Source organism: Salmo trutta, unplaced genomic scaffold (assembly GCF_901001165.1).
Source record: "Salmo trutta unplaced genomic scaffold, fSalTru1.1, whole genome shotgun sequence".
Lineage (NCBI taxonomy): Eukaryota > Metazoa > Chordata > Actinopteri > Salmoniformes > Salmonidae > Salmo > Salmo trutta.
The window spans coordinates 994,139-1,019,233 of NW_021823423.1; the positions used below are offsets into that span (position 1 = coordinate 994,139).

General features: G+C 41.9%; 1 protein-coding gene across 2 annotated transcripts in view; it reads left to right on the top strand.

The window, feature by feature from the left end:
• The first annotated feature begins 743 nt into the window (after window positions 1–743).
• Window positions 744–25,095, top strand: part of LOC115190915 (collagen alpha-1(XIV) chain) — a 214,877-nt gene continuing 190,525 nt past the window's right edge. For both annotated transcript variants that reach the window (XM_029748950.1, XM_029748951.1), the window contains exons 1-3: window positions 744–1,116; window positions 3,404–3,522; window positions 18,065–18,181. In XM_029748950.1, coding sequence (XP_029604810.1) covers window positions 3,432–3,522; window positions 18,065–18,181 — 208 coding nt within the window. In that variant the 5' untranslated portion in view covers window positions 744–1,116; window positions 3,404–3,431. The remainder of the gene's footprint in view (window positions 1,117–3,403; window positions 3,523–18,064; window positions 18,182–25,095) is intronic.

The following is a 25,095-nucleotide window of genomic DNA, read 5'->3' on the forward strand; positions in this document are numbered from 1 at the left end:
CTCTTTGGGAGGGGCTGGGAGGGTGTAGGTCTCCCTCTCTCTCTGGGAGGGGCTGGGAGGGTGTAGGTCTCCCTCTCTCTCTGGGAGCAGCTGGGAGGGTGTAGGTCTCCCTCTCTCTCTGGGAGGGGCTGGGAGGGTGTAGGTCTCCCTCTCTCTCTGGAAACAGCTGGGAGGGTCTGGGTCTCCCTCTCTCTGAGAGGGGCTGGCTGGGAGGGGAGAAGTGTTGGGAGGACAGACAGACCAGAATAGTGCACTATATAGGGAAAAGGGTGCTCTTTTGGTTCTGATCAAACGAAGTGCACTATATAGGAAATAGGGTGCCATTTGGGATGGTCTATGGAGGATGGATGGGAGGTTTGTAGGGAAAGAGGATGAGGGGCATTGATGCTACAGTACAGCTGGTGTGGAGTGGAGTTTATTCCAGAGCCGCAATGCTGCACAATTTACTATTACCCACGTTTTAAATTACGCTGTCCCAAAAGACAAGTCAACTAAAATAAGACCCTATTCCTAGGGAATTTGCAAATGTTCATTAGATATTACGCAACAGCCATTGAAGGAACAACTTAGCGTAGATGTTTAAATGTATAGTGACTTGGTGCGGTCACAGCCTCAGAGCACCAGAGAGCGCGACAGAATGTGTCGAAGCACCTGCTCAGCTTCCACCATTCCAATCCAGTCGGTGTCAGACATAACAATGACAACTAACGATAGAGCTGAATTACCATTTCCTGAGTGTTAAAACCTACATTCGGTTACAAGTCGTTTACTTGACAAGTCCTGTCGAGGGAAAGTGCCTGAGGGTTTTGTCGAATTCCACCCTCCCGTTTTGCTCCGTCCTTCTGTTCCGCAGCAATTGGTCGATTTCTTTTCTTTTTTCCCCCCGTCAGTCCACAGGATGAAATGAGGTGAAGGAAGGAGAGAGAGAAGTAGAGGGGGATGAATAGCCGAAGGGATGGGTGAATAACGACGCAAGAAACAGCCACCCCCAGTTTTAGTGTGGACTGACTGACGGAATAGTTGACTGAGAGAGGCTGAAACAAACCAGGGAGACAGACACACTCTGGGGATTGAGAGGATCCGTGGGAAATAGGAGCGTTTAGGATTTGATGATTTGTGAGTTATGGATTGCTATTTCATTAATTCAGTATGGCATTTGTTTTGTTTGGAGTGCTTAGCCTATATTTATTATGGTCCTTTACTCCACGCTCTCAAAGGCAATCAAGTGGATAGGTTGACTTGATCAAGTATACTGATAAATGACCAAATGAATTGTAAACGAATTGAAAGTTGTAGAATTGAACTAAACTTGTGGGAATCCTCGGTTTCCTGTCGGGTGCACAAGTTAACGATGAACTTCTGAACTAGGCACTGTGATAGTTGCACAACTGGGGTCATTTAAGCCATTCAAATGTGTTTTGTCTATAAATCAAGTCAAAAATTATTTTTATGTATTACTAACTATCATTATTATGGTCTTCCTGGAATTTCATTGTAAATACAAAAAAAACCAAATATGTTTATTTTCCGGTTGTTTCCAGGGCGACAAGGTGCGTTTTGTCCCTGTCTCATCTTCTATTGACGAGTAGGCTACATAGTTCAGCTTGATGAGGTGTATTTTGATTGGACAGCGTTTAGGGATTATTACTACTTCACGAGTTTCATCAGCAGTTTCAGCTTTCAAATTGAATGTGCTGATTCGTGTATACTTCTTCTTTTGAAGAATAATTGGCCATAAGGGTTTACAAGTAGGGGAAAAAAACATCCAATGTTTGTCAGCAAATAGTTACTTCCCATTGGAAACAAACTGGTTGAATCAACGGTGTTTCCACGTCATTTAAACAACGATAAATACATGTGATAACATTGAAACAACGTGGGAAACTGTCATCGAACTGTAAAAAAATAAAACATATCCCTTTTTCACCCAACTTTTAACGTAAATCCAATGACAAGATATTTTCTTGTTTTGGTTCAATTGTATTGCATAAGTATAGCAAATAATAGTTTTGAAGAAAACATTTTATGCTTTTGCTTGTATAATATAGTTAAATGTCTAAATGATATCTCTGTCGTGAAGTCAATGTCCAGGCTTAGTTTGATGGACACAGATGCCAGGATTATGCTGTACAGTATCTCTGTATATAAAGACACATTTTGACACGTTATTCACTTATATGTCCAGGGATGTTGATTGGTAATCTATTTTCATCATCAATGCTGTTTGAGTATAATGAATGCATTGAATATATTCATAGATTTTTTTTACACAAGTGAGTAAAGCTGGTCATTTTCAGCCTACTGCCCTACAGCCGTCCTATGTGGCAGTATTGTACTAGCTTCCTCCATTCCTGTGCTGCTGTTACAATCTGCCTGTCTCGTCAAAGCCTTAATGATGAGTGACAGACAAGTTGAGCTCTGCTTGTTCTCAATGTCAACAATGGCACTCAAGAAATGTTCTCTTGGGCCTGTCCGTCAAAATGTAACAAAGTCCTCTACTGTTCTGTTTCCAACTTCCCATTCTCAAAGTGACTCTGATCTTCCCCTTTTTCCCCTCACTCCCTTCTGCCTGCCCCCACTTGAGACAGGCTGGGCCTCGACACTGAAAAAGCCCTATAGCTATGGACGTCTGTTACTACTCAATGCTGGTCTCTCTCTCTGTCTCTCTCTCTCTCAATTTCAATTTTCAATTTAAGGGGCTTTATTGGCATGGGAAACATATGTTTACATTGCCAAGGGAAGTAAACACTCACTCTCATACAATCTCTCTCTCTCTCTCTCTCTCTCTCTCTCTCTCTTTCTCTCTCTCTCATTCACTCTCTCTCTCATTCTCTGTCTATCTGTCCTTCTCTCTCTCTCTCTCTCTCTCTCTCTCCCTCGCTCTCTCTCTCTCTCTCTCGCTCTCTCTCTCTCTCTCTCTCTCTCTCTCTCTCTCTCTCTCTCTCTCTCTCTCTCTCATTCTGTCTCTTTCTCTCTCATTCGCTCTCATTCTCTGTCTCTCTGTCCTCTCTCATTCTCATTCTCTCTCTCTCTCTCTCGCTCTCTCTCTCTCTCTCTCTCTCTCTCTCTCTCTCTCTCTCTCTCTCTCTCTCTCTCTCTCTCTCTCTCTCTCATTCTGTCTCTTTCTCTCTCATTCGCTCTCATTCTCTGTCTCTCTGTCCTCTCTCATTCTCCCCCCCCTCTCTCTCTCTCTCTCTCTCTCTCATTCTCTCTCTTTCTCTCTCATTCTCTCTCATTCTCTGTCTCTCTGTCCTTCTCTCTCATTCTCATTCTCTCTCTCTCTCTCTCTCTCTCTCTCTCTCATCATTATTCCTAAAACCTCTTTCTAGCGCTCTCCAAAGCCCACAGCTGTGGCAGTCAGGCAGCGTTAAATAGTCTGTATTTTTCCTCCTCTCCCCGCTAGGTGCAGAAGGAGCATCACAGTTGTAAGGATGCTGATTGTAGGACTCCCAATAAGGACGTGGTGTCCTCTGCTCTTCCTGGTGTTGGCTGTACATTTCCCAGCCCCTGCCCAGGGTCAAGGTAAGGACTACACTGTGACTGGACGATTACCCAAATGCTTCCGTTGGTGGTCTCCTCTGTCAGTTCCTCTTTTGATGTGCAGATTTGGTCCCATTTCATTCCATCTCTTACTGTATGTGGACATGCCATTTCACCCCACACTATGTCTTTGTTTTACATTCAAATAATACCCTTTGATTCTTGTTTTGTGTTTGTCATGCTTTTTCATGTTTTTTGTTCTTGTAAAGAATATTATTTGGGTGTAATCATATCCATTTTTACATGGAGCATAAACCGAGTCTTATAATGAGATATAAGGTCCAGTCACAGAAGCATATCTGATTGCTATCATGCTTAGCTGGGCTGCCGACTTGATATCCTCAAGATGATTCTTTAATCAGTCATCTATCATGCAACAACCTTCACCTGTGGTCAATGGAAGAACCCTGTGGAGCTGGTCTCGTTTGGTCTGGTCTTGGAGACAAACTGGGTTTAAATACTATTCGCAATTATTTCAAATACTTTTTTAAATCTGTGCTTGATTGAGCCTGCCTGGTTTAATTGGGCAATAGAATAATCTCAAAATGGCAAACCCTCAAACCCATCTGGCACTCTAGGCAGACTCAGTCAACCCCCCCCCCCCAAATAGTTGAAAGATTTTGTATAGTATGTGAACCCAGGTCTGCTGTGAGCGGATCGGAAAGGGAGAATATCCAGGATCCTATCTGAGGGGGGGTACATATGATAACGTCCTCCAGGGACACATCAACATTTAATTGTCTTGGCTGTGTGCTGCTTGGACGTAGCTCAGCTAAACATTCCATCCAGGCCTTGGAGTGAAATGATCCCGATGACCAGAACTAACGTCTGCATCCCAAATGACACCCTATTCCCTATGTAGTACACTACTTTTAACCAGGGCCCATAGGGCTCATAGGGCTCTGGTCAAAAGTAGTGCACTATATAGGGAATAAGGTGCCATTCGGGATGCAGCCAAAGTAAAGCATCTGGTGCCGGAGTGGAGGCTCTGTGGACTGGTGTGGAGCAGACCTGGGTTCATCTGGTGTGGGAGTGGAGGCTCTGTGGACTGGTGTGGAGGCTCTGTGGACTGGTGTGGAGCAGACCTGGGTTCATCTGGTGTGGGAGTGGAGGCTCTGTGGACTGGTGTGGAGCAGACCTGGGTTCATCTGGTGTTGGAGTGGAGGCTCTGTGGACTGGTGTGGAGCAGACCTGGGTTCATCTGGTGTTGGAGTGGAGGCTCTGTGGACTGGTGTGGAGCAGACCTGGGTTCATCTGGTGTTGGAGTGGAGGCTCTGTGGACTGGTGTGGAGCAGACCTGGGTTCGATTAGTATTTGTTTTCTTTCAAATACTTGGAAAGTTCAGTTAAGCTTACCTGGCGCAGTGGAACCAATGGGATAGCCCCAACTCCCAAGAGTGTCATCCCTGTCTATCTGGCAGTCCAGGCAGGCTCAATCAAACCATTAACAAATACTATTTGAACCCAGGCCTGGTGTGAAGAGGGGGATTTCTGGCTCCTGTCTGTGGAGGGTGTATATATAATGTATATCTGGTCTGCACGTCTCTCCCCCACGGCTACTGACTCCTGTCTGTGGAGGGTGTATATATAATGTATATCTGGTCTGCTCGTCTCTCCCCCACGGCTACTGACTCCTGTCTGTGGAGGGTGTATATATAATGTGTAATTGGTCTGCACGTCTCTCCCCCACGCCTCTCTGCTCGGGTCAAGCTAGGCCACTTACCATTTCCTGTATATATAATACACTGGGAGTTCCATTTGTTGCAAAAAGAAGTGATTTTAGGTTATTTGAACCCCCAGTCACCACTGTCTTTCGTCTCCTATTGTAGTGGACACTGGACACAACTAGCTGCTACAGCCTGTAACAGCGAACCTCTATCTGTCTTTGGGCCCCCCAGTGTGTTGTCTGGTCAGGCTCTGGGGTCAGTGGCATGCTGTTTCATATGACAGAGTCCTTCACTAATGATTCTCTATTGATTCCATGTCTGACTGTATGGGTCAGCTTCGTGCTGTACTCCAAATGGCATCAGATTAGCTTTTAGTTACCTAATTAGAAAAACAAGGTGTTTCATTTCAGCGTGTTAAAATCTAGATTGGTGAATTTGTATGTGTAGGGAGAGATGCTGATGAGAGTGTCAGAAAAACAGTTCAATACAACCAAACAGATTGTTGTGTTGTCAATGACCTACCTCTTACAATTAGAGGCTCCAAAAGGGTTCTTCTGCTGTCCCCATAGGAAAACCCTTTTTGGTTCCAGGTAGAACCCTTTTGGTTCCATGTAGAACCCTCTGTGGAAAAGATTCTACATGGAACCTCAAAAGGTTTACCTGGAACCAAAAGGGTTCTTTAAAGGGTTTTCCTATGGGGACAGTTCTCAAAGGGTTTTCCTATGGGGACAGTTCTCAAAGGGTTCTCCTATGGGGACAGTTCTCGAAGGGTTTTCCTATGGGGACAGTTCTCAAAGGGTTCTCCTATGGGGACAGTTCTCGAAGGGTTTTCCTATGGGGACAGTTCTCAAAGGGTTCTCCTATGGGGACAGTTCTCGAAGGGTTTTCCTATGGGGACAGTTCTCAAAGGGTTCTCCTATGGGGACAGTTCTCGAAGGGTTTTCCTATGGGGACAGTTCTCAAGGGTTTTCCTATGGGGACAGTTCTCAAAGGGTTTTCCTATGGGGACAGTTCTCAAAGGGTTTTCCTATGGGGACAGTTCTCAAAGGGTTTTCCTATGGGGACAGTTCTCAAAGGGTTTTCCTATGGGGACAGTTCTCAAAGGGTTCTCCTATGGGGACAGTTCTCAAAGGGTTCTCCTATGGGGACAGTTCTCAAAGGGTTCTCCTATGGGGACAGTTCTCAAAGGGTTCTCCTATGGGGACAGTTCTCAAAGGGTTTTCCTATGGGGACAGTTCTCAAAGGGTTTTCCTATGGGGACAGTTCTCAAAGGGTTTTCCTATGGGGACAGTTCTCAAAGGGTTTTCCTATGGGGACAGTTCTCAAAGGGTTTTCCTATGGGGACAGTTCTCAAAGGGTTCTCCAATGGGGACAGTTCTCAAAGGGTTCTCCTATGGGGACAGTTCTCAAAAGGTTTTCCTATGGGGACAGTTCTCAAAGGGTTTTCCTATGGGGACAGTTCTCAAAAGGTTCTCCTATGGGGACAGTTCTCAAAAGGTTCTCCTATGGGGACAGTTCTCAAAAGGTTCTCCTATGGGGACAGCTGAAGAACCCTTTTAAGGTTCTAGATAGCACCTTATTTTGTAGAGTTGTAGAGTGTAGAGGGGTCATAATGGCCTGTGTTGTTAATGCTACTGTGTTAATGTTCATTTTAAATCCATGTCTGGGGTTTCATTTAGGCCTGGATGAGTAGAATGAAGAACATATTGACATTCTATGTAAACCTAATTCACATTATCCAAAGAACTCTTGGTCAATATCTCTTCTCTAATCCCCACATTTGTAGTATTTAACATGACTGTACTCTTAACCAACTTTGACTGAACGGCACCGAATGTATAGTGCAGCCTCATTCTCCACGTGGTGTGATCGAGGACTAGCAGAACAGTCTTAATATTTAAATACCCTCAGCAGGGATTTACGCAGCATGCTGGTAACAGATACATGTTCAAAACAGATGAAGAGAGGCCTTAGTCAGGTAGGTGAGCAGCGTGTCGAGAGAGGGAAGACAGACAGACAGACAGACAGACAGACAGACAGACAGACAGACAGACAGACAGACAGACAGACAGAGAGACAGACAGACAGACAGACAGACAGACAGAGAGACAGACAGACAGACAGAGAGACAGAGAGACAGACAGACAGACAGACAGACAGACAGACAGACAGACAGACAGACAGACAGAGAGACAGACAGACAGACAGACAGACAGACAGACAGGTAAAGGGCTCAGAGGATTCAGGGGTAAGTGCTATCTGCCACAACAGAAGACTCCTCACATGGAGGAGAGGACAATAGAGAGGGATGAGAGGAGAGGGATGAGAGGAGAGAGGGATGAGAGGAGCGAGGGATGAGAGGAGAGGGATGAGAGGAGAGAGGGATGAGAGGAGAGAGGGATGAGAGGAGAGGGATGAGAGGAGAGGGATGAGAGGAGAGAGGGATGAGAGGAGCGAGGGATGAGGGGAGAGGGATGAGAGGAGAGAGGGATGATGGATGAGATGAGAGTGACAATGACATGCTGATAGACAAGGGTGGAATAATGACATGCTGATAGACAAGGGTGGAATAATGACATGCTGATAGACAAGGGTGGAACAATGACATGCTGATAGACAAGGGTGGAACAATGACATGCTGATAGACAAGGGTGGAATAATGACATGCTGATAGACAAGGGTGGAATAATGACATGCTGATAGACAAGGGTGGAACAATGAACTGCTGATAGACAAGGGTGGAATAATGACATGCTGATAGACAAGGGTGGAATAATGACATGCTGATAGACAAGGGTTTTATAATGACATGCTGATAGACAAGGGTGGAATAATGACATGCTGATAGACAAGGGTGGAATAATGACATGCTGATAGACAAGGGTGGAACAATGAACTGCTGATAGACAAGGGTGGAATAATGACATGCTGATAGACAAGGGTGGAATAATGACATGCTGATAGACAAGGGTTTTATAATGACATGCTGATAGACAAGGGTGGAATAATGACATGCTGATAGACAAGGGTGGAACAATGACATGCTGATAGACAAGGGTTTTATAATGACATGCTGATAGACAAGGGTGGAATAATGACATGCTGATAGACAAGGGTTTTATAATGACATGCTGATAGACAAGGGTGGAATAATGACATGCTGATAGACAAGGGTGGAATAATGACATGCTGATAGACAAGGGTTTTATAATGACATGCTGATAGACAAGGGTGGAATAATGACATGCTGATAGACAAGGGTGGAATAATGACATGCTGATAGACAAGGGTGGAACAATGAACTGCTGATAGACAAGGGTGGAATAATGACATGCTGATAGACAAGGGTGGAATAATGACATGCTGATAGACAAGGGTGGAATAATGACATGCTGATAGACAAGGGTGGAATAATGACATGCTGATAGACAAGGGTGGAATAATGACATGCTGAGAGACAAGGGTTTTATAATGACATGCTGATAGACAAGGGTGGAATAATGAAATGCATCACATCATGAAGGAATCCCTCTCACAGCTACTGTATTCATCTGTGGAAGCCTCGACTCACAATAGTGTTCCGCTGTTCCTCTAGGAATCCTCCACACCCTCATCCTCACACAGAGCAAATGGACGTATATGTTCCGATACATTATTCAGATCTCATGTACAGTTGAGTCAGGCTGACAGATGCTCCCATGCACTCGGGGGGGGTGATCTATCAGGGAATGAGCGGAGGGTTGCTGGCATCAATATCTCAGGTGCCACATACTGCCGATGTCCCCTTGACAGGAACGTAACCCCTGGTCCAGCCTCTCCCACCTTATGTGTGTATATCAGCGGGTTGACAAAAGCAGAAGACTAATGTCTATCTGGACTAATAAACATCCTATCCTCCGTCAACTCAATTCATGTGCAGTGACTCAGACAGTACAAATGGAAAGTACTTAAAGATGGGAATTTATGAATTTGTAGCTACTTCTGGCCAGGCAGGTGGTGTTAAATACCTCACATTATATTCACATCTAGTATCCAGTCAGGATTTAATTATCATTTCTGTTTCCCAGGGGGTGTTCTAGACCTGTATAACTGTTTAAGGTGTCACCAAATGTCTCTATTCATTACAAACCTATGTTGATACATACGGTTAGATAAAACACTAGAGATCACAGCATATGTTCAGGTTATGGACTGAACAGGAATGTCAGGATATATTTACTCAGCACACATTTATAAAAATGTAAAACTGAAATATCACATTTTCATAATAATTATTCAGACCCTTTACTCAGTACTTTGCTGAAGCACCTTTTGGCAGCGCTTACAGCCTCGAGTCTTCTTGGGTATGACGCTACAAGCTTGGCACACCTGCATTTGGGGAGTTTCTCCCATTCTTCTCTGCAGATCCTCTCAAGTTCTGTCAGGTTGGATGGGGAGCGTCGCTGCACAGCTATTTTCAGGTCTCTCCAGAGATGTTCGATCGGGTTCAAGTCTGGGCTCTGGCTTGGCCACCCAAGGACATCCGTGCTTCTACACCTACATTGCTTGCTGTTTGGGGTTTTAGGCTGGGTTTCTGTACAGCACTTTGAGATATCAGCTGATGTAAGAAGAGCTTTATAAATAAATTTGATTTGATTCAGAGACTTGTCCCAAAGCCACTCCTGCATTGTCTTGGCTGTGTGCTTAGGGTTGTTGTCTTGTTGGAAGTTGAACCTTTGCCCCAGTCTGAGGTCCTGAGCGCTTTGGAGCAGGTTTTCACCAAGGATCTCTCTGTACTTTGCTCCGTTCATCTTTCCCTCGATCCTGACTAGTCTCCCAGTCCCTGCCACTGAAAAACATCCCATAGCATGATGCTGCCACCACCATGCTTCACTGTAGGGATGGTGCCAGGTTTCCTCCAGACGTGACGCTTGGCATTCAGGCCAAAGAGTTCAATCTTGGTTTCATCAGACTTGAGAGTCTCATAGCAAAGGGTCTGAATACTTACGTACTTAAGGTATTATTATACTTTTTTTAAGTATACATTTGAAAAAAATATCTAAAAACCTGTTTTCGCTTTGTGATTATGGGGTATTGTGTGTAGATTGATGAGGAACAAAAAATATGTAATGCATTTTAGAGTAAAGCTGTAACAAAACAAAATGTGGAAAAAAGTAATGGGGTCTGAAAACTTTCCGAATGCCACTGTATTTACTGAACACAGAAACAACCCCCAGATGAGTTCCTATCAGGTTTATAGGAGATATTTACTGAACACAGAAACAACCCCCAGATGAGTTCCTATCAGGTTTATAGGAGATATTTACTGAACACAGAAACAACCCCCAGATGAGTTCCTATCAGGTTTATAGGAGATATTTACTGAACACAGAAACAACCCCCAGATGAGTTCCTATCAGGTTTATAGGAGATATTTACTGAACACAGAAACAACCCCCAGATGAGTTCCTATCAGGTTTATAGGAGATATTTACTGAACACAGAAACAAACCCCAGATGAGTTCCTATCAGGTTTATAGGAGATATTTACTGAACACAGAAACAACCCCCAGATGAGTTCCTATCAGGTTTATAGGAGATATTTACTGAACACAGAAACAACCCCCAGATGAGTTCCTATCAGGTTTATAGGAGATATTTACTGAACACAGAAACAACCCCCAGATGAGTTCCTATCAGGTTTATAGGAGATATTTACTGAACACAGAAACAACCCCAGATGAGTTCCTATCAGGTTTATAGGAGATATTTACTGAACACAGAAACAACCCCCAGATGAGTTCCTATCAGGTTTATAGGAGATATTTACTGAACACAGAAACAATCCCCAGATGAGGTTCCTATCAGGTTTATAGGAGATATTTACTGAACACAGAAAACAACCCCAGATGAGTTCCTATCAGGTTTATAGGAGATATTTACTGAACACAGAAACACCCCCAGATGAGTTCCTATCAGGTTTATAGGAGATATTTACTGAACACAGAAACAACCCCCAGATGAGTTTCCTATCAGGTTTATAGGAGATATTTTACTGAACACAGAAACAACCCCCAGATGAGTTCCTATCAGGTGTTATATAGGAGATATTTACTGAACACAGAAACAACCCCCAGATGAGTTCCTATCAGGTTTATAGGAGATATTTACTGAACACAGAAACAACCCCCAGATGGGCTCCTATCAGGTTTATAGGAGATATTTACTGAACACAGAAACAATCCCCAGATGAGTTCCTATCAGGTTTATAGGAGATATTTACTGAACACAGAAACAATCCCCAGATGAGTTCCTATCAGGTTTATAGGAGATATTTACTGAACACAGAAACAATCCCCAGATGAGTTCCTATCAGGTTTATAAGAGATATTTACTGAACACAGAAACAATCCCCAGATGAGTTCCTATCAGGTTTATAGGAGATATTTACTGAACACAGAAAACAATCCCCAGATGAGTTCCTATCAGGTTTATAGGAGATATTACTGAACACAGAAACAATCCCCAGATGAGTTCCTATCAGGTTTATAGGAGATATTTACTGAAACAGAAACAACCCCAGATGAGTTCCTATCAGGTTTATAGAGATATTTACTGAACACAGTAAATATCCCCAGATGAGTTCCTATCAGGTTTATAGGAGATATTTACTGAACACAGAAACAACCCCCAGATGAGTTCCTATCAGGTTTATAGGAGATATTTACTGAACACAGAAACAACCCCCAGATGAGTTCCTATCAGGTTTATAGGAGATATTTACTGAACACAGAAACAATCCCCAGATGAGTTCCTATCAGGTTTATAGGAGATATTTACTGAACACAGAAACAACCCCCAGATGAGTTCCTATCAGGTTTATAGGAGATATTTACTGAACACAGAAACAATCCCCAGATGAATTCCTATCAGGTTTATAGGAGATATTTACTGAACACAGAAACAACCCCAGATGAGTTCCTATCAGGTTTATAGGAGATATTTACTGAACACAGAAACAACCCCCAGATGAGTTCCTATCAGGTTTATAGGAGATATTTACTGAACACAGAAACAACCCCCAGATGAGTTCCTATCAGGTTTATAGGAGATATTTACTGAACACAGAAACAACCCCCAGATGAGTTCCTATCAGGTTTATAGGAGATATTTACTGAACACAGAAACAATCCCCAGATGAATTCCTATCAGGTTTATAGGAGATATTTACTGAACACAGAAACAACCCCCAGATGAGTTCCTATCAGGTTTATAGGAGATATTTACTGAACACAGAAACAACCCCCAGATGAGTTCCTATCAGGTTTATAGGAGATATTTACTGAACACAGAAACAATCCCCAGATGAATTCCTATCAGGTTTATAGGAGATATTTACTGAACACAGAAACAATCCCCAGATGAGTTCCTATCAGGTTTATAGGAGATATTTACTGAACACAGAAACAACCCCCAGATGAATTCCTATCAGGTTTATAGGAGATATTTACTGAACACAGAAACAACCCCCAGATGAGTTCCTATCAGGTTTATAGGAGATATTTACTGAACACAGAAACAATCCCCAGATGAATTCCTATCAGGTTTATAGGAGATATTTACTGAACACAGAAACAATCCCCAGATGAGTTCCTATCAGGTTTATAGGAGATATTTACTGAACACAGAAACAACCCCCAGATGAGTTCCTATCAGGTTTATAGGAGATATTTACTGAACACAGAAACAACCCCCAGATGAGTTCCTATCAGGTTTATAGGAGATATTTACTGAACACAGAAACAATCCCCAGATGAGTTCCTATCAGGTTTATAGGAGATATTTACTGAACACAGAAACAACCCCCAGATGAGTTCCTATCAGGTTTATAGGAGATATTTACTGAACACAGAAACAATCCCCAGATGAGTTCCTATCAGGTTTATAGGAGATATTTACTGAACACAGAAACAACCCCCAGATGAGTTCCTATCAGGTTTATAGGAGATATTTACTGAACACAGAAACAACCCCCAGATGAGTTCCTATCAGGTTTATAGGAGATATTTACTGAACACAGAAACAACCCCCAGATGAGTTCCTATCAGGTTTATAGGAGATATTTACTGAACACAGAAACAACCCCCAGATGAGTTCCTATCAGGTTTATAGGAGATATTTACTGAACACAGAAACAATCCCCAGATGAATTCCTATCAGGTTTATAGGAGATATTTACTGAACACAGAAACAACCCCCAGATGAGTTCCTATCAGGTTTATAGGAGATATTTACTGAACACAGAAACAACCCCCAGATGAGTTCCTATCAGGTTTATAGGAGATATTTACTGAACACAGAAACAATCCCCAGATGAATTCCTATCAGGTTTATAGGAGATATTTACTGAACACAGAAACAATCCCCAGATGAGTTCCTATCAGGTTTATAGGAGATATTTACTGAACACAGAAACAACCCCCAGATGAATTCCTATCAGGTTTATAGGAGATATTTACTGAACACAGAAACAACCCCCAGATGAGTTCCTATCAGGTTTATAGGAGATATTTACTGAACACAGAAACAATCCCCAGATGAATTCCTATCAGGTTTATAGGAGATATTTACTGAACACAGAAACAATCCCCAGATGAGTTCCTATCAGGTTTATAGGAGATATTTACTGAACACAGAAACAACCCCCAGATGAGTTCCTATCAGGTTTATAGGAGATATTTACTGAACACAGAAACAATCCCCAGATGAGTTCCTATCAGGTTTATAGGAGATATTTACTGAACACAGAAACAACCCCCAGATGAGTTCCTATCAGGTTTATAGGAGATATTTACTGAACACAGAAACAACCCCCAGATGAGTTCCTATCAGGTTTATAGGAGATATTTACTGAACACAGAAACAACCCCCAGATGAGTTCCAATCAGGTTTATAGGAGATATTTACTGAACACAGAAACAACCCCCAGATGAATTCCTATCAGGTTTATAAGAGATATTTACTGAACACAGAAACAACCCCCAGATGAGTTCCTATCAGGTTTATAAGAGATATTTACTGAACACAGAAACAACCCCCAGATGAGTTCCTATCAGGTTTATAGGAGATATTTACTGAACACAGAAACAACCCCCAGATTAATTCCTATCAGGTTTATAAGAGATATTTACTGAACACAGAAACAACCCCCAGATGAGTTCCTATCAGGTTTATAGGAGATATTTACTGAACACAGAAACAATCCCCAGATGAGTTCCTATCAGGTTTATAGGAGATATTTACTGAACACAGAAACAACCCCCAGATGAGTTCCTATCAGGTTTATAGGAGATATTTACTGAACACAGAAACAACCCCCAGATGAGTTCCTATCAGGTTTATAGGAGATATTTACTGAACACAGAAACAACCCCCAGATGAGTTCCTATCAGGTTTATAGGAGATATTTACTGAACACAGAAACAACCCCCAGATGAGTTCCTATCAGGTTTATAAGAGATATTTACTGAACACAGAAACAACCCCAGATGAGTTCCTATCAGGTTTATAGGAGATATTTACTGAACACAGAAACAACCCCCAGATGAGTTCCTATCAGGTTTATAGGAGATATTTACTGAACACAGAAACAACCCCCAGATGAGTTCCTATCAGGTTTATAGGAGATATTAACTGAACACAGAAACAACCCCCAGATGAGTTCCAATCAGGTTTATAGGAGATATTTACTGAACACAGAAACAACCCCCAGATGAGTTCCTATCAGGTTTATAGGAGATATTTACTGAACACAGAAACAACCCCCAGATGAGTTCCTATCAGGTTTATAGGAGATATTTACTGAACACAGAAACAACCCCCAGATGAGTTCCTATCAGGTTTATAGGAGATATTAACTGAACACAGAAACAACCCCCAGATGAGTTCCAATCAGGTTTATAGGAGATATTTACTGAACACAGAAACAACCCCCAGATGAATTCCTATCAGGTTAGTGATCATATATATCTATTTCTCTGACCTAAAGGTTTCCCTCTATCCTTAAGCGTTTATTTATAGCTTGTGCCAGATTGTATATAACCTTACATGCCTATATTCTTCATAATAAACAGCTTCAAGTCCCTATATGTTAGATACTGTAGTAGATTCATAGATTTATAGGCATGTAAAGATTACATTGGTAACCATTCTACTCCTTGCAAGGAGGAACAGGGCATAGAGGCCTGGGCATAGAGTCTTGTCTTTTCAACTTCTCATTGTCTTCTCAACTTCTCAACTTCTCATTGTCTTCTCAACTTCTCATTGTCTTCTCAACTTCTCATTGTTTTCTCAACTTCTCATTGTCTTCTCAACTTCTCATTGTCTTCTCAACCTCTCCTTGTCTTCTCAACCTCTCCTTGTCTTCTCAACCTCTCCTTGTTTTCTCAACTTCTCATTGTCTTCTCAACTTTTCAACTTCTCATTGTCTTCTCAACTTCTCATTGTCTTCTCAACTTCTCCTTATCTTCTCATCTTCTCAACTTTCCATTGTCTTCTCAACATCTCATTGTTTTCTCAACTTCTCCTTGTCTTCTCAACTTCTCATTGTCTTCTCAACCTCTCCTTGTCTTCTCAACCTCTCCTTGTCTTCTCAACCTCTCCTTGTTTTCTCAACTTCTCATTGTCTTCTCAACCTCTCCTTGTTTTCTCAACTTCTCCTTGTCTTCTCAACCTCTCCTTGTTTTCTCAACTTCTCATTGTCTTCTCAACTTCTCAACTTCTCATTGTCTTCTCAACTTCTCATTGTCTTCTCAACTTCTCATTGTCTTCTCAACTTCTCATTGTCTTCTCAACTTCTCATTGTCTTCTCAACTTCTCAACTTCTCCTTGTTTTCTCAACTTCTCATTGTCTTCTCAACTTCTCATTGTCTTCTCAACTTCTCATTGTCTTCTCAACTTCTCATTGTCTTCTCAACTTCTCCTTGTCTTCTCAACTTCTCCTTGTTTTCTCAACTTCTCATTGTCTTCTCAACTCAAAAGGTGGGAATGTAGTAGTGTGGTTCTGGTGACTAGTTTGTAGTTCAACTAACAGAATGTAGACCAAGTGAATGGTGAAAGTGCTATGCACCAACCTTATGAATAGTTCTGTGTCAGTCTCAGGTAGTATTATTTCACCGTACTACTGGAATAATGTCTGTCCATAGTTGGGGAAAAAGGACTACCACTTTACATTTGGTTGTTCTTAATGGCTACAAGAAACACCATGCTGTTACATGGTACTAAGAAGTAAGAGCAACTTCATGTAAAAAAAAGTCTCATTCTCTTCCTCATAGCAGCCTGCGTATAGAAACGCCAGATAGCATCAATATCTAGCTATAGCCTAGAGAAGGTCTTCCACTGACTGTTCTTTCCATCGGGACAGCAGGTGAAGCTGATTGATTCTCCATCAACTGAGAGATCAAACATTTACTGACTCTTAACAGTCTGCAGCACCTGTCTTTTTGAAAGGAAATGTCGATGTTGTCATCGGCTTAGAAATGCTAGCCTGGAATCCCATCTGATTTGCTCTGTTTCACAATTATTTTACATGAAACAAAGTTTATCAGTTGGGATTTCAGGCTCTAAAATACCCCTCCCTTCTTACTAAGTAACAAATAGTGTCTCAAAAAGTAAGAGAATATGACTGACATTTAAGATCCTCTTTGTTTATAACTGTTTGTTGTGCAATATGTTATTGGACAACAATATGTTATTGGACAACTATGTTATTTTACAACAATATTTTATTCTACAACAATATGTTATTGGACAACAATATTTTATTCTACAACAATATGTTATTGGACAACAATATGTTATTGGACAACAATATGTTATTGGACAACAATATGTTATTGGACAACAATATGTTATTCTAGAACAATATGTTATTGGACAACAATATGTTATTCTACAACAATATGTTATTCTACAACAATATGTTATTTTACAACAATATGTTATTCTACAACAATATTTAATTCTACAACAATATGTTATTCTACAACAATATGTTATTGGACAACAATATGTTATTCTACAACAATATGTTATTTTACAACAATATGTTATTCTACAACAATATATTATTGGACAACAATATGTTATTGGACAACAATATGTTATTTTACAACAATATCTTATTTTACAACAATATGTTATTGGACAACAATATGTTATTTTACAACAATATGTTATTCTACAACAATATGTTATTCTACAACAATATGTTATTTTACAACAATATGTTATTCTACAACAATATGTTATTCTACAACAATATGTTATTTTACAACAATATGTTATTTTACAACAATATGTTATTGGACAACAATATGTTATTTTACAACAATATGTTATTCTACAACAATATGTTATTTTACAACAATATCTTATTTTACAACAATATGTTATTGGACAACAATATGTTATTTTACAACAATATGTTATTCTACAACAATATGTTATTTTACAACAATATGTTATTCAATATGTTTTCCAATATGTTTTCCAATATGTTTTCCAATATGTTATTGTGTTATACCAGAATGGGTTGTCTTTGTAGACGTCTGTTCAATGTCTGTGTGTGATTAACCTGGCTGATGTGTAGTTCTGTAGTGGCACTAACACCTGCTGGGGATTGTATCTGCCTCCCAAATCGCACCCTATTCCGTCTGTGGTGCACTACTTTCAATCAGAGTCCTATGGGCCCTGGTAAAAAGTAGTGCACTACCCTATAGGCCCTGGTCTGTATTCTGTATTCAACATATTAATCATCAATACACAAACTGTAACTGAATGAGTCAGTATTAATGATAGTCTATTGTTGTTCTGTTTCAGTTCCAGCTCCCAGAAGATTACGTTTTAAAGTGCTGGGTACGAGCAAATTACATGTATCTTGGAAAGAGCCGAAAGGGAATGTCGACGGCTATAGAGTTTTATACCACAGTGAGCCGGGTAAGATATCTAATAATCTGTCTATGCCTTTAGTTGATGTACACATTCTACTGTATATAGTCCAGAATAGTCGAAGCTCTGGATCAGTCTGGTTCCATGCTGTATGGGCTATATCAGTCTGGTCCCATTCTGTATGGGCTGTATCAGTCTGGTCCCATTCTGTATGGGCTGAATCAGTCTGGTCCCGTGCTGTATTAGTCCGGTCCCATTCTGTATGGGCTGTATTAGTCCGGTCCCATTCTGTATGGGCTGTATTAGTCTGGTCCCATGCTGTATCAGTCTGGTCCCATGCTGTATCAGTCTGGTCCCATGCTGTATCAGTCTGGTCCCATGCTGTATCAGTCTGGTCCCATGCTGTATCAGTCTGGTCCCATCCTGTATCAGTCTGGTCCCATCCTATATCAGTCTGGTCCCATGCTGTATCAGTCTGGTCCCATGCTGTATCAGTCTGGTCCCATCCTGTATCAGTCTGGTCCCATGCTGTATCAGTCTGGTCCCATCCTGTATCAGTCTGGTCCCATGCTGTATCAGTCTGGTTCCATGCTGTATCAGTCTGGTCCCATGCTGTATCAGTCTGGTCCCATCCTGTATCAGTCTGGTCCCATCCTGTATCAGTCTGGTCCCATTCTGTATGGGCTGTATCAGTCTGGTCCCATCCTGTATGGGCTGTATCAGTCTGGTTCCATGCTGTATGGGCTATATCAGTCTGGTCCCATTCTGTATGGGCTGTATCAGTCTGGTCCCATGCTGTATGGGCTGTATCAGTCTGGTTCCATGCTGTATGGGCTGTATCAGTCTGGTCCCATGCTGTATGGGCTGTATCAGTCTGGTTCCATGCTGTATGGGCCTAATCAGTCTGGTCCCATTCTGTATGGGCTGTATCAGTCTGGTCCCATCCTGTATGGGCTGTATCAGTCTGGTTCCATGCTGTATGGGCTATATCAGTCTGGTCCCATTCTGTATGGGCTGTATCAGTCTGGTCCCATGCTGTATGGGCTGTATCAGTCTGGTTCCATGCTGTATGGGCCTAATCAGTCTGGTCCCATTCTGTATGGGCTGTATTAGTCTGACCCCATTCTGTATGGGCTAATCAGTCTGGTCCCATGCTGTATCAGTCTGGTTCCATGCTGTATGGGCTGTATCAGTCTGGTCCCATGCTGTATCAGTCTGGTTCCATGCTGTATGGGCTGTATCAGTCTGGTCCCATGCTGTATTAGTCTGGTCCCATGCTGTATCAGTTGGGTTCCATGCTGTATCAGTCTGGTCCCATGCTGTATCGGTCTGGTCCCATGCTGTATGGGCTGTATCAGTCTGGTCCCATGCTGTATGGGCTTTATCAGTCTGGTCCCATGCTGTCAGTCTGGTCCCATGCTGTATGGTCTGTATCAGTCTGGTCCCATGCTGTATCAGTCTGGTTCCATGCTGTATCAGTCTGGTCCCATGCTGTATCAGTCTGGTCCCATGCTGTATCAGTCTGGTCCCATGCTGTATCAGTCTGGTCCCATGCTGTATGGGCTGTATCAGTCTGGTTCCATGCTGTATGGGCCTAATCAGTCTGGTCCCATTCTGTATGGGCTGTATTAGTCTGACCCCATTCTGTATGGGCTATATCAGTCTGGTCCCATGCTGTATCAGTCTGGTCCCATGCTGTATGGGCTGTAGACAAGTCTTCTATTGCTCTGCTGCTACATCTTCTATTCCTTACCAACCATTCTAGTGATCAAATCAGATAAAATATTCTTGCCAAATGCACCTAATAAAAAAGGTGTTGACCTTACCGTGAAATGCTTACTTACAAGCCCTTAAAACCTGTTGGGGCTAGGGGGTAGCCTTAATCCCCCAGTTGGGATTGCTAGCAAGGCGGGAAATTCAAAACATCAAAAATCTAATAATTTCAATTTCTCAAACAATCAACTATTTTACACCATTTAAAAGATAAACATCTCCTTAATCTAACCACATTGTTCAATTTTCAAAGAGGCTTTACAGCGAAAGCATAAATTTAGATTATGTTAGGACAGTACATAGCCAAAAAAGTACAAACATCCATTTTCAATTCAAGGACAGGCGTCACCAAAAGCAGAAAACCAGCTAAAATGATGCACTAACCTTTGACAATCTTCATCAGATGACACTCCTAGGACATTATGTTATACAATACATGCATTTCTGTTCCATCAAGTTCATATTTATATCCAAAAACAGCATTTTACAGTGGCAGAATTTTTTTCTCCCTCAAATGCTTCCGGTGAACGAGCGTTACAATTTACAAAATTACTATTCGAAAACATTGGTAAATTATAATATTGTCATTCAAAGAATTATAGATTAACATCTCGTAAATGCTACCGCATTGCCAGATTTCAAAATAACTTTACTGGGAAATCACACTTTGCAATAAACGGGGTCCTATGCTAAGAACATGCTAAGAACAATAGGCTAGGATATACAGGTTAGCACCATCTAATATCAATAATACTATTGTTAATAATCCCTTACCTTTGATTATCTTAATCAGAAGGCACTTCCAGGAATTCCAGGTCCACAATAAATGTGGTTTCTTTTGACAAAGTTCATAATTTATGTCCAAATAACTCCAAATTGTTCCTTACGTTCGTTCAAACATGTCAAACGTTGTTTAGCATCAATCTTTAGGGCCATTTTTAACGTGAAACATCAGTAATATTTCAACCCGACCTCTCCTGTGTCTTGAAAACCGTTTTTGAAAAATGTCTCGCCTCACATGAACTTACATGCACGCGCAGGTGCGTGCAATAATGAAGTGACGACATCCCAGGGACGTCAACTTCTCTTCCTTGTCATCCGGTCTCTGTTCATCATAGACGCTTCAAACAACTTTATAAAGATCGTTGACATCTAGTGGAAGCCGTAGGAAGTGCGAAATGAATCAGTACAGCCACAAATTCTCATTTCCTGGTTGTATTTTTCTCAGGGTTTTGCCTGCCATATGAGTTTTGTTATACTTACAGACACCATTCAAACAGTTTTTGAAAATTCAGAGTGTTTTCTATCCAAATCTGAGTTGGTGTAGGAGGCAGTTAAAAATGGGCACATATTTTTTTCAAAATTCTCAATACGGCCCCCTAGCCCCAACAGGTTATTAACCAACAATGCAGTTCAAGAAATAGAGTTAAGAAAATATTTACCAAATAAACTAAAGTTAAAAAAAGAAGTAATACAATAAAATAACAATAGCGAGGCTATATACAGGGGGTACCGGTAACGAGTCAATGTGGAAGCTATATACAGGGGGTACCGGTACCGAGTCAATGTGGAGGCTATATACAGGGGGTACCGGTACTGAGTCAATGTGGACGCTATATACAGGGGGTACCGGTACAGAGTCAATGTGGAGGCTATATACAGGGGGTACCGGTACAGAGTCAATGTGGAAGCTATATACAGAGGGTACAGGTACCGAGTCAATGTGGAGGCTATATACAGGGGGTACCGGTACCGAGTCAATGTGCGGGGGTACAGGTTAGTCGAGGTAATTGGTACATGTAGGTAAGAGTAAAGTGACTATGCATAGATAATAAACAGAGAGTAGCAGCAGTGTAAAAACAAAGGGGGGGGGGGTGTCAATGTAAATAGTCGGGGTGATTAGTTGTTCAGCAGTCTTTTGGCTTGGGGATAGAAGCTGTTAAGGAGACCTAGACTTGGTGCTCAGGCACAGCTTGCAGTGCGGTAGCAGAGAGAACCATCTATGACTTAGGTGACTGGAGTCTTTGACAATTTTTTGGGCCTTCCTCTGACAACGCCTAGTATATAGCTCCTGGATGACAGAAAGCTTGGCCCCAGTGATGTACTGGGCCGTACGCACTACCCTCTGTAGCACCTTACGGTCGGATGTCAAGCAGTTGCCATACCAGGTGGTGATGCAACCGGTTAGCATGCTCTCGATGGTGCAGCTGTATAACTTCTTGAGGATCTGGGGACCCATGCCAAATCTTTTCAGTTTCCTAAGGGGGAAATGTGTTGTCATGCCCTCTTCACAACTGTCTTGGTGTGTTTGGACCATGATAGTTTGTTGGTGATGTGGACACCAAGGAACTTGAAACTCTCTACCTGCTCCACTACAGCCCCGTTGATGTGAATGGGGGTGTGTTCGTCCCTCCATTTCATGTTGTCCACGATCAGATCCTTTGTCTTGCTCACATTGAGGGAGAGGTTGTTGTCCTGGCAGTACACTGCCAGTTTGCAAGCCCTGCCACATGTGACGAGCGTCAGAGCCGGTGTAGTAGGATTCAATCTTAGTCCTGTATTGACGCTTTGCCTGTTTGATAGTTCGGGATTTCTTATAAGCGTCCAGATTAGTGTCCCGCTCCTTGAAAGCGGCAGCTCTAGCCTTTAGCCCGGTGCGGATGTTGCCTGTCATCCATGACTTCTGGTTGGGATATGTACGTACGGTCACTGTGGGGACGAAGTCATCGATGCACTTATTGATGAAGCCGGTGACTGAGATGGTATACTCCTCAATGCCATTGGATGAATCCCAGAACATATTCATGTCTGTACTAGCAAAACAGTCCTGTAGGGTAGCATCTGCATCATATGACCACTTCCTTATTGAGCAAGTCACTGGTACTCCCTGCTTTAGTTTTTGCTTGGAAGCGGGAATCAGGAGGATAGAATTATGGTCAGATTTGCCAAATGGAGGGTGAGGGAGAGCTTTGTATGCATCTCTGTGTGTGGAGTAAAGGTGGTCTAGAGGTTTTTTAACTCTGGTTGCACATGTGACATGCTGGTAGAAATTAGGTCAAACGGATTTAAGTTTGCCCGCATTAAAGTCCCCGGCCACTAGGAGCACCGCATCTGGATGAGCATTTTCTTGTTTGCTTATGGCCTTAAACAGCTCATTGAGTTGTTATATTAGTGGCAGCATCGGTTTGTGGTGGTAAATAGACAGCTCAGAAAAATATAGATGAAAACACTCTTGGTAGATATTGTGGTCTACAGCTTATCATGAGGTACTCTACTTCAGGCGAGCAATACCTCGAGATTTCCTTAATATTAGACATTGCACACCAGCTGTTATTGACAAATAGACAGACACCCCCACCCCTCGTCTTACCAGACGTAGCTGTTCTGTCCTGCCGATGCACAGAAAACTCAGCCAACTGTATATTATCCATGTCGTCATTCAGCCACAACTCGGTGAAACATAAGATATTACAGTTTTTAATGTCCCGTTGGTAGGATAGTCTCAAACTGAGATCATCCAGATTATTCTCCAGTGATTGCACGTTGGCCAATAGAAAGTATGGTAGAGGCGGGTAACCCAGTCGCCGACTAATTCTCACAAGGCACCCCAATCTCCGCCCCCTGTATTTCCATATTTTCTTCATGCGAATAACAGGGATTTTGGGCCTGGTCTTGGAGAACCAGTATATCCTTCGTGTCGGACTCATTAAAGAAAAAATCTTTGTCCAGTTCGAGGTGAGTAATCACTGCTCTGATATCCAGAATGTCTTTTCAGTCATAAAAGACGGTAGCAGCAACATTATGTACAGAATAAGTTACAAACAATGCAAAAAAAACACACAAAATAGCACAATTGGTTAGGAGCCCGTTAAACGGAAGCCATCCCCTCCGGCTCCATTATGAATGAACACAGGGTAATGATAATGAATGAACACAGGGTAATGATAATGAATGAACACAGGGTAATGATAATGAATGAACACAGGGTAATGATAATGAATGAACACAGGGTAATGATAATGAATGAACACATGGTAATGATAATGAATGAACACAGGGTAATGATAATGAATGAACACAGGGTAATGATAATGAATGAACACAGGGTAATGATAATGAATGAACACAGGGTAATGATACTGAATGAACACAGGGTAATGATAATGCATGAACACAGGGTAATGATAATGAATGAACACAGGGTAATGATAATGAATGAACACAGGGTAATGAATGAACACAGGGTAATGATAATGAATGAACACAGGGTAATGATAATGAATGAACACAGGGTAATGATAATGAATGAACACAGGGCAATGATAATGAATGAACACAGGGAAGAGTTGGCTAAACACACTGGACCACAGAAGATATGCTTTGAAAAAGAGGCTTATTTTATCTTGAGTAAAGTTAAACACCCCATACAGCTGAATGAATGAATCTTGACACCTCCTATTGCCATTGACAACATTGAGTTGATAAGACAGCACCAACAGTTGTGGGACCGGGCTTAGAGAGTTTTAGGGAATATTTACCCTGTCTGTCTGTAAGGAAGGTCAGTGTTGTCTAACAAAGCCTGTCAGACATCTTGGATTAAACAATGAGGACAGAGATAACATCAACACACACACGTCCTCCCTCCCCCAACCTGCTGTTCAGTGAAAAGTAATTCTGTGGTCTATTGACCAGCCCCTCTGGCCCCCTCCCTTTGTTAAAGACACAACAAAAGAATTTGTCCCGATGTGTCGTTGATTGATACTGGACTTCTTCCTGGGAGATCACCTATGCGTTAGTTAAAATAAATAAACCACTTTTTTGTTATTAACTCAATGCACTACTGTTAAATGAGAACAGAGAGATTATTTTTACAAATCCACTTCAGTTCCAATGTTCCCTAACGTTCCACCTCGGGGAAGCCTACGGTCTCTGTTTGACTAATTAGAGATGCTGGGGTTAGAGGAGGACAGGTGCGGGTTTGGGTTTCAGGGCTCGACATATACGCTTGTCTGCTTGCCCGGGGGCAAGTGAAAAACATTGTTGTACAAGCAGATTATAGATTTAAGTTGTAAAACAAAAATCACAATATCAAACAGTTAGGCTCCTTTAATCAGAATCAGATCAAAGTGTCCTCTGGATGCGATGTTTTGCTCACTGTCCTCCCAATCTCTGCAGAGCGCATCGGAGTA